This window comes from Lepisma saccharinum, chromosome 29, assembly GCF_977018435.1.
Source record: "Lepisma saccharinum chromosome 29, izLepSacc3.1, whole genome shotgun sequence".
Taxonomy (NCBI): Eukaryota; Metazoa; Arthropoda; class Insecta; order Zygentoma; family Lepismatidae; genus Lepisma; species Lepisma saccharinum.
The window spans coordinates 33,653,153-33,669,919 of record NC_139257.1 but is presented as its reverse complement, the minus strand read 5'-3'; the positions used below and the strand labels follow the sequence as shown (position 1 = coordinate 33,669,919).

General features: G+C 36.9%; 1 protein-coding gene across 3 annotated transcripts in view; it reads right to left on the bottom strand.

Moving 5' to 3' along the window:
- The window catches only part of Tcs4 (Threonyl-carbamoyl synthesis 4), a 60,054-nt gene that overhangs the window by 20,569 nt on the left and 22,718 nt on the right, over nucleotides 1-16,767 (bottom strand). For all 3 annotated transcript variants that reach the window (XM_083114423.1, XM_083114422.1, XM_083114421.1), the window contains exon 7: nucleotides 2,508-2,710. In XM_083114423.1, coding sequence (XP_082970549.1) covers nucleotides 2,508-2,710 — 203 coding nt within the window. The remainder of the gene's footprint in view (nucleotides 1-2,507; nucleotides 2,711-16,767) is intronic.

Here is a 16,767-nt window from a genome sequence, read left to right as displayed (position 1 = left end):
TTACATGGAATAAAAGTAAGGAAAGGTCTTATAAATATTAGTTATAATAACAACATTTAACGATTAATCTTTAACATCTCCATCAACACTGAGTACCAAAAAATTTAGTCACTACAAAGAAAAAGTATAGTTTTGATAGTGATACTATGAATGTGACTACATAGACAATCTGTAAGCATTTAAGGAAGTTACAACAGAAGAAATGAGTTTTCATTTCTCCTGTTTGCAATATATAGTAACAGAAGTCTTGTGATAAGAGGGTGTCTACCAAAATAACAAATCTAAAATTCTTGACTTTTTCTTGAACTTTTTTCGTTTTTCTTAACCTTTATTTATTCGACCCCTACTTATGTAAAGTTGAAAATTAGCAATTAAGAAAATGAAATATTTTTTATTTAATCAAAAACCCCTAGCAAAAGGCTGGTTAATACAAAAACTGAAGCTGTACTTTAACAAGAGAATTAAATTTGCTTTATCTATTAATGCATCCTGGACTGCATTCGGCAGATTAGAAAGGCTCTGGCATCTGAACTCATGGCCAGTATAATCCTTTTTGGGGCTTGTGTTGTCATACCTATATGTTTCTGATTTCTTCATTTATAAAATCTTACCACCATTCGTTCTCATCTTCACAATCGACAGAAAAGCGAAATAAACTAAATTAACCAATCATTCATTGTGATAGCACAAATTCTTGACCACAAGTGTAATTTCTTGACTTCTTGACCTACTTGTTGATTTCTTTACTTTTTCTTGTCTGGTAGACACCCTGATTCAAGATATTTATTTTTTCCTGTTTCGATTACAGTTTTAACTTCAATATTGTGTTCATAAAACTAAACTCCATAGTGCAACAGTCCTCGAAGGGCCTTATTATTATTATATTATTATTATTTACTAGGTGACATGTGGTCAGCTCATTGACCCCCATTGCTGCTGTTTTCTCACTTTTGAGACCCGAGCCCACTACTACTTTTTAAGTAGAAACCCAATTGTCCTCACGAGGCTGGATCCACCCTGAAATTTCGGGAGATCCCAACAGGAATCGAACCAGGACTCCTCGGACCATTTGGTTACACGGGATCCCTTATTCTGCATATTCTTTGATTGATTGAATTGGTGTTATAAGTTCACTTTATGCACAGTAAGGCTAATTGGGACTGGACCTACAGTTCAAAGTGGGATCCGAACCACTATGTGCCTCCACCAGGTATCAAACCTTGATCACAAGGTGACGACACTACCACTGCCTCATCAGGGATGACCCTGCATATTCTTAATCATATTTTACAAGGGTTCATTGGTTGATTTTATAGTCACTTACTTGTAGCAGTGGGGAGGTGAGGTCAGATTGATGTACATGTTGTAACTTTTGAAAGAGAAATTAGTATCTCTCACAAGATGGTTACTCGACAGTATGCAAACTAAAATCATCTTATCTTACGATTTGATACAGGTAGAATGCATTACATACCTGAATAATCTTACCAAATAGTGTCAAATCATAAGATAATATACAGCTCTATACTGAGAGCATCCCACACCATGGACGTGCAGTCTAAGGTATCACGCTTTGGGCTCAGAGAGGCACACAGGTTCGAGTCTCCTGGGGGAAGCGTAACAACTTTTCTCCTGAGATTTCGTCCTATGTGTGGGACCGGTGGCCACCCACCATCCTGATGAAATTAAGGAACTACGAATGAGTAACTTAACTAGTCTTGGAAACCTACGACGACGACTGGGGGGTTCGTCAGGTTGACCATATGCCACTCCATAACTGGTCAGATATATCCCACCTCGGCAGGTGTGAGTGAGGCTGCCAGTTGAGAGGTAGACCAGGTCCTCAATGGACTGTTGCGCTATGAGTTATTATTATTATGCTGTTGACGTTATCAGTTACAAAAGCAACAGGTCTGTGTTGCAGTAGCACCAACAGAAACAATTCCCCACAGATAAAACAACAGAAAGAAAAATGAGGCAAACACCTGGGCTGGCTCGGGAGCTCAGTTTAACTCAAGTTTCCACAAAATGCCTCTTGTTTATAAAAAAAACATTAAACAAAACCTCCTTCAGTATATAAATAGCATAGCAGGAAGTTCACAGAAATTTAAGTTGTAAAGATTAACTAGCAAGGTATTTGTTCCACTGCTCCAATCTACAACTTTTTCAATTATTATCTTGAGCCCATTCTAGTATATATGTCTGTATCAGTTGCTTTAAAATGTGAAATCTTTGGAGCATAGAGAGTTGAATTTTTTCCAAGTTTCCAATGTCGAAGCAACCAATACTTGAATCCCCCACTTAAGAAAATCTCCACCTACAAATTGTCACCAAGTTGATCCAGACAAATTTCCCACAATGCAACCAATCATCCCTCAGGCTGGAAAATTCCACTTACAGCACTGAACACAACCAACATGAGAACAGCACATTCTGAGTATACAGGTATGAGACAAATAAGAATAATTATTAATATTAATAGGATTTATAATTATTTCAAAACTTACTTGGGATCAATATCTATCCTTCCCAGGTCATCAGCAATACCAGATTTTGCATTCCATCTTTCCACACCATTCCATGCGATCATCATTCCATTGTCGGTGCACAATCTAGGTGGAGGAAACTTTATCTTGTAACCCATGTAGTCGCTTACCATTTTCAGTGACTTTAGAATGTATTTGTTGCACGCGACACCACCAGAGACAACCTAGATAGAACAAGAACCATTCAATCAGTTCACTTGCCATTGTTAATTTTGGGTTGCAACCAGACATATATACATTACTGGGGAAAAAGTTACATATTTTGAAAACATGATACATATTGTATGTATTCTTAGCGATGACGCTGTGCTCCTGCAATTGGATGTCATGGCCAGCTTATTCACCTGATCTCAACCAAATCGAAAATGCATGGACACTCCCGAAGACAGCTATCGCCTTCCATCCTAACAGAAGACAGACCCTCCAACAGCTCGCCGAAGGCGCATACAGGAATAGAAGCATATTCCTCAGACCACCTGGTGTGAAGCATGCCACGTTGTGCAGAAAGCTGCATACATGCTCGGGAAATGCCCATTGGCTCCTGAAGACCAGGGACTGCCGCATCAGCATTGGCCGTTGAGATTTCTGACACTCATTATTAGACTGAGGATTTCTATGCAAATGCATGTTTTTATTGGAAGGCCACATTAAAAAAATAATTGATATTTTCGATGGTTTGATAAAAATGTACGGAAATGGAGGCATATTCATGTTGCATATTTTGGCCATAAATACATATTTTATTTTGCATATGATGTGCATATTTTACAGAATTTGTCAGGAATGTTATTTCTTTTCGGCCAAATGTAAGATTTTCCAGATTGCAAACTTGTTTGCACCACTTTTCAAGGTTACTTATCCCAAATTAATCTCCAGCCACCAACACCTGGATGTTGACAAGGTCAATGAGTCACCCCACAGGAGAGAGGAATGCATCTTGCAGCAAGCACTCTCCCTGTGTCAACTGTTACTAGTTGTGTGAATCTTGAGCCATAGGATGCCTAAAGAAAAGAGTTCACACAGTTCTAATATTTATTCATTTATTTATTTGAAAAGTCCTGAATACAGAAAAAATCCATTTTACATCAGGATATCAACTGGAAAAGAAATAAACAAAATAATAAGATGCACGAACACACATACATATATAACAAGAATAATAACAACTAGGGCAAAAGGAATATTATTTACACTTCAGCTGCTTTATGCATGCAGTTCTGTAAGTCTGCTTTGATAAATGAAAGCCCGGAGCGTCTTTTAATGAGTTGTAAATGGTTTGTAGCCTGTAGAGAAGTGATCTTTGTTCTAAAGATAGCCTTGAAGATTTAATGTAAAAGAAGTTGTTGCATTTGTTGTTGGGACGTGGGATTCTGATATTAAGAAGTGGCAAGAGTTCGCTGGTGAAAAGTTGTCCATTAATGATTCTGAAGAGTAGTGTTAAATCTGAGAGTTGATGGCGAAGAGAAAGGTCATGAATTTGTAGAGTGGATAGAATTTCTTGTTTGGAGAAGCTTGCAAGGGTTGGGCATCTGTGTTTGACTATTCTGATGAAGAAACTTACTACTTTGTTTGTTTTCTTTAAACTGCTTTCACATGCCATTGACCAAATACAGGAGCCATATTCAAGAATAGGAACAACACACATTGTAAAGTAGGTTTTGAGGGCAGAAACGTGTGTTATGTCTGTAAATCTGTAGATTAGTCCAAGTGTTTTCATCGCTTTCGAAGTTATGTAGTCTATGTGATGGTTGAAAGTCAGTTTGCTATCAAAAATGACACCAAGATCCTTGTGCTGTCGTACGAACGGAATAACCTGGTTGCATAACTTGTAGGGTGGAACTGTGTTATTGGATTTTAGGATAAACCTCATGACAACAGATTTTTCCGGTTTTAATTTCAGATTCCAGTCTAGACACCAGCATTCAATGTGTATGAGATTGTCTTGGATATAAACTCCTCACAAAAAGTTTGGAATATAAGAAGAAAGTGAAGAAATGGGAACAGAGACATTTATTGTAGCAAAAATGATACACTCTGTGATAGGACAAGTGCAAAAATAGAGGACAAGTGACGATGCCAGCTTGTCAAGTTCACCAAAGCAACCAAATATAGTGAACGAAAAACAACTAAAATCAAGGGAAGGAAAAAACGTCTTCCCTATGAACTGTGCAAAACGGCCACAGTGTGCGACACACATAAAGTGAGTCCCTCAATAATGTTTATGGCCTCCTCTTGCACTGTGCAGTTCCCGCACACGTTGTGGCATCCCAGAGATGAGTGCATCGATGGCATCCTGTGGGAGATGGTCCCATTCAACCTGGGCAGCCTGGATGAGGTCTGGCAGTGATTGCGGAGGCTGTGGACGACGTGAAATGGCTTGCTTCAACATCGCCCACACATGCTCAATGCAATTCATGTCCGGGGAGAGTGCTGGCCAATCCATACGACGAACGTCAGCATCCTGCAGGAAATTGGTCACTGGTGCTCCATGATGTGGACATGCGTTATCGTCAACAAAGACAAAGTCGGCACCATACTGGTAGCGAAATGGAAGCACGAAAAGCCGTAGCACTTCATCCACATAGCGTCGAAACGTCAACCGCCCTTGCAGTGGAATGAGAGGTGTCCGTCGCCCGTACATGATACCTGCCCAAAACAAGATTCCACCACCACCAAAGGGATGGACTTCATGCACATGCTGCTGCCTCCCGTGGCGTTGGCGACGTCGCCAAACACGTTGTTCTCGCGTATCAGGCCGCAAACAGATCCTTGTTTCATCGGAAAACATCACATTCCGCCATTGTTGCACATCCCACCTACGATGTTCATCAGCCCATATTCGTCTGTTCCGCCGATGGTGAGGTCGCAGTGGCACACGTCTCAGCGGCCTATATGACCTTAGTTCGACACTATGCAAACGATTATGCACAGTCTGGGTCACGATACGAATGCCGGATGCTTGCAACAAGTCCTTTTGCAACTCCCGGGCAGTCGCTGTTGGCCTTCGGCGTGCAGTCACAGTAATGTATGCATCCTGACGGCATGTTGTCACTCTTGGACAACCACTTCTCGGCGTGTCTGATACACTGTTCATGTTCCTGAATCGTTTCCATGTTTTGGATACCGCTCCTTGGGTGACCCCGACCACACGTGCAACCTCCGCCTGTGTAAGCCCTTGTTGCAATAATGTCACAATCCTGGTGCGATCAAACTGCGTTATCACCATCGTTAACGCCAGATATCCATTTAACGGACATGCTGCGTGACGGCCAGGTAAACTCGGCCGGTACTGATAGGTTGTACCACATTGTAGATGGCGCTAGCTGTTGCCCGGGTATGCACGTACATCACATGGTGTTCTGCCTGCATTCTTTTCTCATGTTTCCAACTACATTCCACCCGCACTGCACCCTGCCCATGTCCTCTCTCCCCAACAAATGGAATATTCCAGACTTTTTGTGAGGAGTTCAGCATGTGTCCTGAAATGAGGTAATGTTTCGAAATAATTTGCAGTCATCAGCATACAATAATACTGAACATATAAGAAAGTGGATTGATGGTTACGAGGAAAACTGTTACAGTATGGATGGCAAGATCGTCTCTGAGGAAACAAACAAAGGAAACTTACAGCTGAAAATGTAGAAAAAACCCTAGTTGTTTACTGTTACAGCTTTGACCCAACATTTTCAGTAAACTTGCCGCACAACTTGGGACGGAAGGCGATAGCTGTCTTTGGGATTGTCTCATTTGTGTTATAGTTTTACCAAATATTTGCATTTCGTAGGATAAGAGATTGTATTGTGCTTACAAGTTTCCACGAAAATTTTTATTTTGCATATTTTATTTCATATTTTAAAGGTTTTCGGGATATTTGCATGCATATTTTGGTAGTTTTTAGTGAATATAAATCATCGGTCTACTCATTATGCACCTCGGTTGTTTTGGCTCACTTTCTAATAGTGTTACTGTATTTCTTCCTTCTTGTTTCACGTAAAACCCTTCACCTTTGCTTTCAAATAAAGGTTTATGCTTTCTGCCTCATATCCTGACATATCCCACTTCCATCACATTCCATTCGGCAAATATCAAATTATATATCTCTCATAATAATGATTCTATGTACTTGGTGCGTACTGAAAGTCGTGATCAACTTTTTATTTCAGACGTAAATGTTCACGTAGAGCGATGCGCTGTATAAGACAGTTAGAACCATCTATTGTGACAACGTACACTTGAAAGTGGGGTGATCGGCACAGTACGTCTGCGCATTAGCTAGTAATGGCTTTGTTTCACACGTCGTTTCGCCAGCATGCAGTAATTGAATTTCTGTTGAAGGAAGGTGCATCGGCATCAGATATCCACCGCCGATTGCAGGAAGTGTATGGTGATCAGTGTATGGCTGCCAGTAGCATCAGGCGATGGATAAAACATTTTAGAGATGGAAACACAGACATCAGTAATCTCCCTCGCACAGGCCGCCCGAGAAATGTCTCGAACAACAGGAACGTGGCTCGCGTCCAGGAAATCATCCAGGGGAACAGGCGTGTTTCGGTTAGGGAACTTTGAGAAAACTTCGTCGTGCTATTCTTGAAAAACGTCCTGGCAGGGATAGTGTTATCCTCCAACACGACAATGCCAAGCCGCACACAGCACAGCTAACGAGGGATGAAGTTGCCAGATTTGGGTGGGAACTCCTTCGACATCCTCCCTACAGTCCAGATCTGGCTCCTTCTGACTTTCACTTGTTTTCTTTTCTGAAAGAACACATGCGGGAAAACAGATATGACACCAACAAGGAAGTGGAACTTGCCGTTAGGAGAATACTCAGACGTGCCCGAACGGAGTTCTACAACAGAGGAATTTTCAAACTTCCAGAACATTGGCAAAAATGTGTCGATTTAGATGGTGATTATGTTGAAGACTAATAAAGGTATGTACTTTAACAGGCATATATTAGATTCTTTTTTGTACAGTTTACTTCCTTCTTGTAACATGTTGATCACAACTTTCAGTACGCACGATATTTGAAAATAAAGAAATGAGATTTATATTTTCTTGTATGAATGCATTCATTCCTAGAATGAATTTTGGGATTTGGTAGGGTTGTTGTGAAATATATGTCACGTACTACATTGAAAAGTCCATGTGAAGTGAATGACTTAGTTATCCTTGTTATTAATGCAGGGAGTTTCATTTACTGCAAATATTATTATACACAATCCATGCCTTTGCCATTCACTCACATTACTGGACATTGCTGAAGAAGGAACTGGAAATGGTACCAAAAGACTGGAAAAGTTCGAGCACTCTTAAGTATAACTTTTCTTTCCATTTACATTATTTTCCCTTTACGTTTCTAGTTTCTATTACATATAAACATACAGGGAACTAAAGGAAGGACTTAAACTTTCAGTAGTCTGAAGATGGTAAATTCAAATATGTGTAACATTAATAACTAATAGTTATTGCTTATGGATGTTTTTCACTAACGGTAAACTGGTTAACAATTGCATTATTCATGTTGAGAGGAATAAACAATGTGGTTGATAATATAAGACGTAAGCGAGTTACTAAAGATATATCTGCGAAACTTACTTGTAAATGTTCTATTAATTTTGATGGTAATTGGTGGCAGAGGTCACCGAAATCAATAGAACATTTACAAGTAAGTTTCGCAGATATATCTTTAGTAACTCTCTTACGTCTTATATTATTATTACTATTCAATAAACAGCCAACCAGCCAGAAATAGTAGTTTTCATCCTGAATGTCAGATTTTCTTTATTTCTTGTCCTGGCTAAAAAATTCATTTGGCATATTCATAGTGTTTCATAATGAAAGAAAATTCTACACAGAAAATTGAAGATGCTATTATGACAACTTTGTCAGTATATTTTAAACTCGGTATCGGCACAATAGGTAACTATGGTGCTATGTTGAAAAGGAAATTTAAATTTACATATACTGATGAACAGTGTTTATGTTCATACAATAATAAATATTTTTATAATTATTACATTGATAAAATAACTAGAAATAACAAATGTTATAAGAGCATCAAATTATGCAATTGTTTACAAGAACATTCATAACATATAAATGTTATTTATATGTAGAAAACATTTCTTTATTATCTCCTTGTGAGACAGAGCAAGTCCTTCACTAAATATTTGAGTATGCCTCAGTTCTACTTCTGAGGACACTCAACATGTCAAATTCTTCAATCAGGTCCACAAGATGGCTTCCTTCAATTTTCAAAACTTCACATTTGACTTATTCACATCCAAAATGCCGAAAATATTTCACTCACTTAGTCTTATTTCTCATAAGATTCTCATTTTAGATAATGCAATATTCATTTACTAGCTAGTTAATGCAGATGCCATCAGATAATAATTTCCTGCTCTCAATTATTAAACTAGGCACTTTACACCAGTTCCAAATCTTTCCTTTTTTGTTATACAGATTATTCCATTATAAAACCATTTTCAAGCTTCTGTTATCAACAAAATGTCTCTTTATAGTTTAAAGAAACTATTAAAGATTAATTTGTAAAGTATAATCTTTCAAAATATCCAGATTTTTAATGATATCAAACCTTCACCAATAGTCACATTTTTACTTATGTACCATCCATCTTGAGATTCCTTTAAAGTCACAGACAACTAGTATTAGAGCAACTAGTTCAAGCCAGATTTTTTAGTATGAGTTATCTTCAATTGTTTTTGTTTTATATTTTTGTCCATAACTGCTTAACACCTTGAATGTTTGTTTAGTAAATGTACATATTTGCTCTGTTACAGCTATTTTACTATGTATATCACAATATACTTATCTAATGATTACAATTACCATTTTATGAATGTTGATATAAAATACCAAGTATGACATCATATAAGACATTGAACAATTTTAAAGAGTTGACCTTTGTATATAAACCTTGATGTCAATGCAAATGTACATAATTTCAATAAATTTAATTATAAATTTGAATGTAACTTATCTTGCTTGCCTGAAATAACACATATGATTGAAGATATTTGTTTTTTCATATTGTCAGTCAAAAATAACTGTTATGAATATGAATTCAGAATATTGCACAATTTGATAATTTTGTCATGATATACAAATTGGCTTTATTAAACATCATATTTAATGAAATTAGTTTAAATAGTAATTTCAGACACTTAATTGCATTATATGAATAAAATTTTGAGCAATCATATGACTAAATTATTATAGATATAGCACAAATGTGGAACTTTGGACTTAGCCTAACCATTTTCAAAAGTAGTTATGACAATGTATTATTTTTATTGTCATACTGGCGCTCAACAAGGGACGAACCCACAACAGACCTGAGTCCTACTGAGACATTTAACATATAATAATTAATATAATGCCTCTATATTTACAATCTGTTTACATGTTCAGCATTATAATCAATTGAGTGTGACTGAATATTTGTTTTCCAACAATACAACAAGAACTTGTTCATCATGAACCAATACAGTGCAACTATGCATAATGAATTTTTAGTACATAATAATATTGAAAAAATGAAATTCAAGTTCGACATACCAACAATTATTATCTAGTGAAGTACCACATGAATCATTTTTACATAAACAATGTACCTACCTAACATTATTATTTATTGTCAACCCATGAAGCACCATTCAGAAATTCATTCTCAACCTGAGAGCATAATTTCTATATTAATCTTTATTTAGCCAAAAAATATATTAATAATAATTTTTTACATGTAGAGTAAGTAACCTCTGATCCAACTAAGTTTCCCATTGAGAATTCATCCATTTATCTGGTAAGATCAGCTAACAAGACAAAAATCTAAGTCCCTGCATCAAGAAGCAAACATCCTCAGATTTACGGAGTGCTGAATATAAGATTTTTTTTTTTACATCACAAATGAATTCATGCAAGAAATGTATAAATTATGATGTGCGCACTAAAATTATAAATCATAAATAATTGTTGTTCCTGAACTCGCAGCGTCATGGCTCGAACTTACTATTCAGCCCTTTGTGAACACATTTTGGAGCCATAATGCATTCTAGCATTTTTAAAGGAAACAACTACTTGACTGAAGCTTGGATCAACACGTGAATCTCTTTGCTCTTTGTCAAGTTCATTCCTATTTGAGCCTACGATTCAACTCTTGGAATCTTTGTGCTCTAGTAAATATTTTTCAAGCCAAAGCTAAATCTTAGCATTCAAAATTATTATGCACATGCCATCACATTATATTATACATTTTTTGCACTCCAAAATACACATAACAAAGAATATTTGTTATATTGAATTTTTCCACCGTTCAACACAACTAAGGATCAAGAAATATGAATGAGGACCGATATTGGATCATGAAGATCAACTTAAAGCAAACTCTACAGAAGAAGACTTCATATCTGAACTAATGTTTCTGACTCAAGAAAAGAAGCACGAAAAAGAGAAAATTTTTACATTGACAGCCGACAAAAGAAAAATTCTGCACAAAGTACTGTGACTCACAGTACCACCTTTAACCAACATCCTAAGAAGAAGAACTCAACCAACCAACCAACCCTTGTGGGTATGGTTGTGGAATGAAGAAGTATCTTTTGTCCTTCAAACCAACAAAATAAACAACATGTTCGCATAAGCAATTTCATAATGCTAAAATTAATATACAAAGAACGAAAAAGTAAAGAACTGAGGTCTTATATACCACCCTTGACACTCAGTCAATAAGAAACTCCCAACCAACCAACCCTTGACGCTTACTTAATCTTACATCTTCACTACAGAAATATCTGTTTCCTTTGAAGATCTGACAAGTATGTCATCTACCTTGCATCCTTGCAACAATCTCTTTATTAGCTCCTCATGTGACTTGTTGCAGTTTTGCAAAATTTCTAGCCATTTATACCTTTTGGCATTAGAACACTTCCACACTTTGATGTGTTCAATGGCCACTTGACTCACAGGATTACCAGTGTTGCATTCTAACAATGTAACTGTTGAATCATCATGATTCTCAACACACAAATAAGGTCCTTCAAACAAGAAGCAGTATTTCTTAATGGGATTATTTTCTAAATCTTTATGTCTGTTTCTAACAAACAACAAATCACCAACTAATATGGAAACTTTAGCTTGTTGTTTTTGGTTGATTTGGTTTGTTTTCTTACTTCTGGCCTCAAAACTTTTTAGATGTGCCATGTGAATTTTATTGTCCCATGACATTACTTCATCTTCAGTGATATTATTGAATATGCTCATGTTAGGTTCCATATTTAATCGCAGTTCTATAGGGGCATAACCTGTTTGAGATGAAATTGCATTATTTAAACAATGAAGGGCAACATTAACCTTTTCAGGCCATTGGGTATGACTATCCTGACACAAAACTCTCATTAAGCGATTAAGCTCTGCATGATATCTCTCAACCATATTGGAGGACGGATGATATGGAGGAGTGAACACTAACATGATGCCTAAGTGTTTCATTTTATCTGCAAACTGATGAGATCTGAATTGAGGTCCATTATCGGCAATCAATTTTTCAGGAATACCCAAATGGACAAAATAACAATTGATAAGCTTTTTGATGACTGTATTTGCATTACTGTTGACAATAGGATAAGCTAACAAGTACCGACTTGCAGCATCCAACACTGTCAACAAAAATCTCTCCCGCTTAGAACCCATGACAAATGGACCTTGCAAATCCACAAAAAGGACTTTTCCAGGTTTACTGGTCAGGTGTATTTTAACTAAATGTTTTGCAGGATGTTTATTGGGCTTTGACCTGACACAAGTATCGCAATCAGCAACATATTGTTTTATATCTTTAAACATGTTTTTCCATCGGAAATTTCTATATATTTGTGCCATTGTCCGAGATGCACCGAAATGACCACTCTCATCATGAAACTTGATGAGCATATTACCAATTAAGGAGGCAGGTAAGCATATCCTTAACTTTTCTGGTCTGTGAAAATCCCTGACACATAATATGTTCTCCCTGAGACAGTACTGTTTCCGCCAATTCCTACAGCGAGAATTATCAGTATCAACATCTCCAGAGAGATAGGAAATGATCTCATCCAATTCGATATCATTTCTCTGTGCATTCACAAGTTCCTTACAGTCACACAAAGGTTGCAGCATTAATTCCAACTCGGAGTAGTTGACATGATAATGCATGTCCAACTGCCAAGGAAAAGATCGACTTAGCAAATCAGCGATTACATTTTCCTTGCCTTTGCAATATTGAACATCAAATGAATACATCTGTAACTGGATGAACCAGCGAGTGAGGCGAGCATTCCACGTGTGGGCAGTTTCCAACCACGTGAGGGCTTTATGATCTGTAATAATGACAAAATGCCTCCCTTTTAGTATAGAAGCAAATTTGTCTATAGTATATAGGATCGCCAACACCTCCAATTCAGTAGATGTATAAGATTTCTCATAATCTTTTAACAATCTGCTGACAAATCCAAGAGGCTTGAACCCTCCTTCTATGATCTGGAAACAATAACCCGCTACTCCAATAATCGAAGCATCAGTTTGAACAAAGAAATTATGTTCAAAATCGGGAAATGCAAGCATTACTTGTTCAGCAATTTTTTCCTTCAAAAGCTGAAATGCTTCAGATGCCTCTTTATTCCAACACCATTTTTGTTTAGCTTTGAGAAGCTCATACATGGGTTGGGCAAACATTGCAAAATTTTTTATGTATTTACTAATCCAATTTAAGGAACCTAATATTTTTTGCAATTGTTTAATTGAGCTAGGTTCAGGTAACTCTATTATAGACTTGACAAAAACTGGATCTTTATGATACCCTTCTGGGGTAATGATGTGACCCAAAAACTTTATCTCCCTGCAGCAAAATTTACATTTCTCTATTTTAAGGGTCATGCCTGCTTTCAGTAGACAATTAAATACACTTTCAACATGAGTCAGATGAGAATCAAAGTCTTTGGATCTTATAATGATATCATCCACATACACCACTACAAAATCCTTACAATCAGCCAAAACTCTATTCATTGCATCTACAAAGACAGCGGTGCCATTCACTGATCCAAATACAACACGTTTAAATTGATATAACACACCTTCGAATGAAAATGCTGTGTATTTTCTACTTTGTTCATCCAAAGCAATTTGCCAAAAGGCATTACCTAAATCTATAGATGAGAAATAATTACAACCTTGAAACTGTACTAATAACTCATCTATTTTTACGGGATGAATTTGCATCAACTTTACATGCTTATTTATCCCTTTTAGATCAACACACATTCTTATCCCTCCACCTGGCTTAGGTACAACCAATAGAGGGGATAAGTATTCAGAGTTGGACAATTCAATCACGTCCCATTCCAACATGGTGTTGATCTGTTCTCTAACTTCGTCCCGGTATGCAAATGGAATAGGATAGTTTCGACCTACCACGGGTTTGTCTGTATCCAGTTCCATTGTGTGCACATAATTTTTACATAAACCTGGTTTAATGGAAAACAATTTTTTATATTTATACAATATATTTAAAAATTTCTGTTTTTCAACTACCGACAACATCTCAGTTTGATCCAACTGACCGGAAATATTTAATATTGTTTCATCATCCACCTTATTACCCTCAGAACTTGACACAAAAGAACATTCATAATAATGATCCACATCTACAGTATTTTCCAATGGAACGAAACGGGCAAGTACATCATATTTATCATTATCACATACAAGTGCCTTCTTAGAGAAATCTAAGGTACCTTGCAATGCATATAGAACATCTAAGCCCAAGATCATATCCACCTGCAGATTCTGAACCACTAAAAATTGTACCAACAAACTTTGCAAACTGATAACAATCATAAGCCTAGTTAAACCTAAAACTTTGTTCTTTTTAGAGCCTGTAAAATCCACTAGTCTAATGTTTTTAGTACTCAATAATCTTGGCCTACTGGCTGTAGAAGAGATATTTTTCCACACCTGATAGGAAAGCAAACTAATTTCTGCTCCACTATCACATAGAGCCAAATGTTTATGATCTAGTATATTAACCCAAATTTTTGCAGTATTCGAACCATTAGGAACATTATTGATTGGTCGGTAATTTTCTTTCATGTAATTTTGATCTTCAGTTTCTAATCCTTTTTCCCAATCCCCAACATTAACAACTGCTATGGCAGGGTTTATAGCATACCCTCTGTCACCTGCCTCAAGGCAAAGGGAATTGACTAGTTTTTTTGATTTTCAGGAACGTGAGATCTTCCCTGATTTAAGTGTCCAATCTTGTTGCGCTCTTTGTCACTTATCTCATTTGCATGAACTGACACTTCAGTCTTAAAAGTATTATGCACACTTTTGACAGGCAACTGCATATTTCGGATGACACTCATACTATATAAAAATTGCAACAACTTGCACATGCCCGCACGATTCCAATGAATCATATCCAGACGATTTTGTGTACGAGGACCAATGTACAGTTCATACAGAGTTTCATTTATCTTGTCATCATCATCAAAGAAAAGAGGAGCAATATTTAGCACTTTGACCTTATCCTCATCTTGAAGAGATAACAGGTGAGAATTGTACCTTTGCCATCGGACCCATTCTGGATCCCCTCTAGAATGCATAACTTTCGGAATTGGTGGTAAGGTAAGTACAATTATATTCCTTGTCTTATTTTTCATGACCTGTATCAGTCTGTTAAAGCTTTGTTTGATATCATCCTCATTTCTCCGTTTCAGTAGATCATTCGTGCCAATCATTAACATTACCTGGTCTGATAACTTATTATAAGATTCCATTCTTTGTCTTAGCTGATCTATTGTTTGACCTGAAACACATAATCCAATGTGCCGTGTACCATCCTTTTCCACCTTCACGGGTTAACCTAAGATATTTTGTGAAAGTCTAAGCATCATGCTATCTCCTACTAATTGATTATTGTCAAGTATAGGAGTTAGAATGTCTGTTTCCATTGTGTTTCTATTATAGGCAAATCTATTCTTATTTGGAGGCTTTAATACATTATTAGCACCCATGTTACCTCCCCCAACATGAGTCCTCATCAGTTTTCCGCTTGGGAAACAACACCATTAGCTACTGTGGGAATCTTATCTGTTCCACAATTGTAGCTCTTAACCCCAAGGTTTGTTTTGTCATAGTTCCTATGAAAATTAGTTCTTGTGTAATTTGATTTGTGAGAGTATGTATTCTCTTTATCTGCACTAGAAGCTTGTTCCACAGCCACTTGAGCTACTTTAGCTTTAAAGTTTCGATTTTTTGCACCATATTCTGAATTGCTCATCTTAAGTGGGATGTCTCTAAGCGATTCAAAATTCTCTATGGCTTGCAATGCTCTTTGCAATGTCTCAACATTATTTACCACAAAGTGCTCTCTGATCTTAAATGGCAAAAGCGTAGCCACTTGTGCAATCAAGTGTGCTTCCTCCGCATGAGGCTGGATGGATTTGAGCAATTTATAATTCTTGTTTACAAATTTCTGTAAGTTACCATGTGCAGCTCTAGAAAATTGAGTATTCAGTATCCGAGTCAATGTGACACTCTTCCACCTAGAATTCTCATAGTGAGACAGAAAGGCCTTTTTAAAATCATGGTAAGTATTGAAGGAAGATTTATTCTGAGTGTACCAACTTTTTGCACAGTCTTTGAGTAACTTAGGTATATATTGCATGTAATCCTTTTCCTTGATATTGTAAATATCCATCATTTCCTCAACTTTCTCCAAAAATTCCGATGGCATACTGTCCATCGAGATTCCATCAAACTGTGGAAACTTGCACAATTCTTGTGGCTTTATGAAAGATTGTCGGTGCAGTAAAGAGTTGTCATATTGAGTACTAGTCGCAAAAGTTGCACTTTGAGAAGGACCATTTACATCACTCTTATTTATGTACTTATTATGATGCAAACAAGAATCATCTTTTACATAATCTTGGCGATGACCAGATGGTGTTCCTCTACGGTCATTAGTAGAATCAAATAACTTTTCTTCTGAGCCAGATGACTCAGTTTCAGTATTAGTGGCTTTATCACATACCTTAGATACATGCCTGCGCACTACATCCTCATCAACACAACTATCAGAACTATTCACTACTGTAGGAACTTTTGCACGTTTTCTCTTTGTAAGAGTTCTTCTGCCAGCTGATTCTAACCTACACTGACTAAT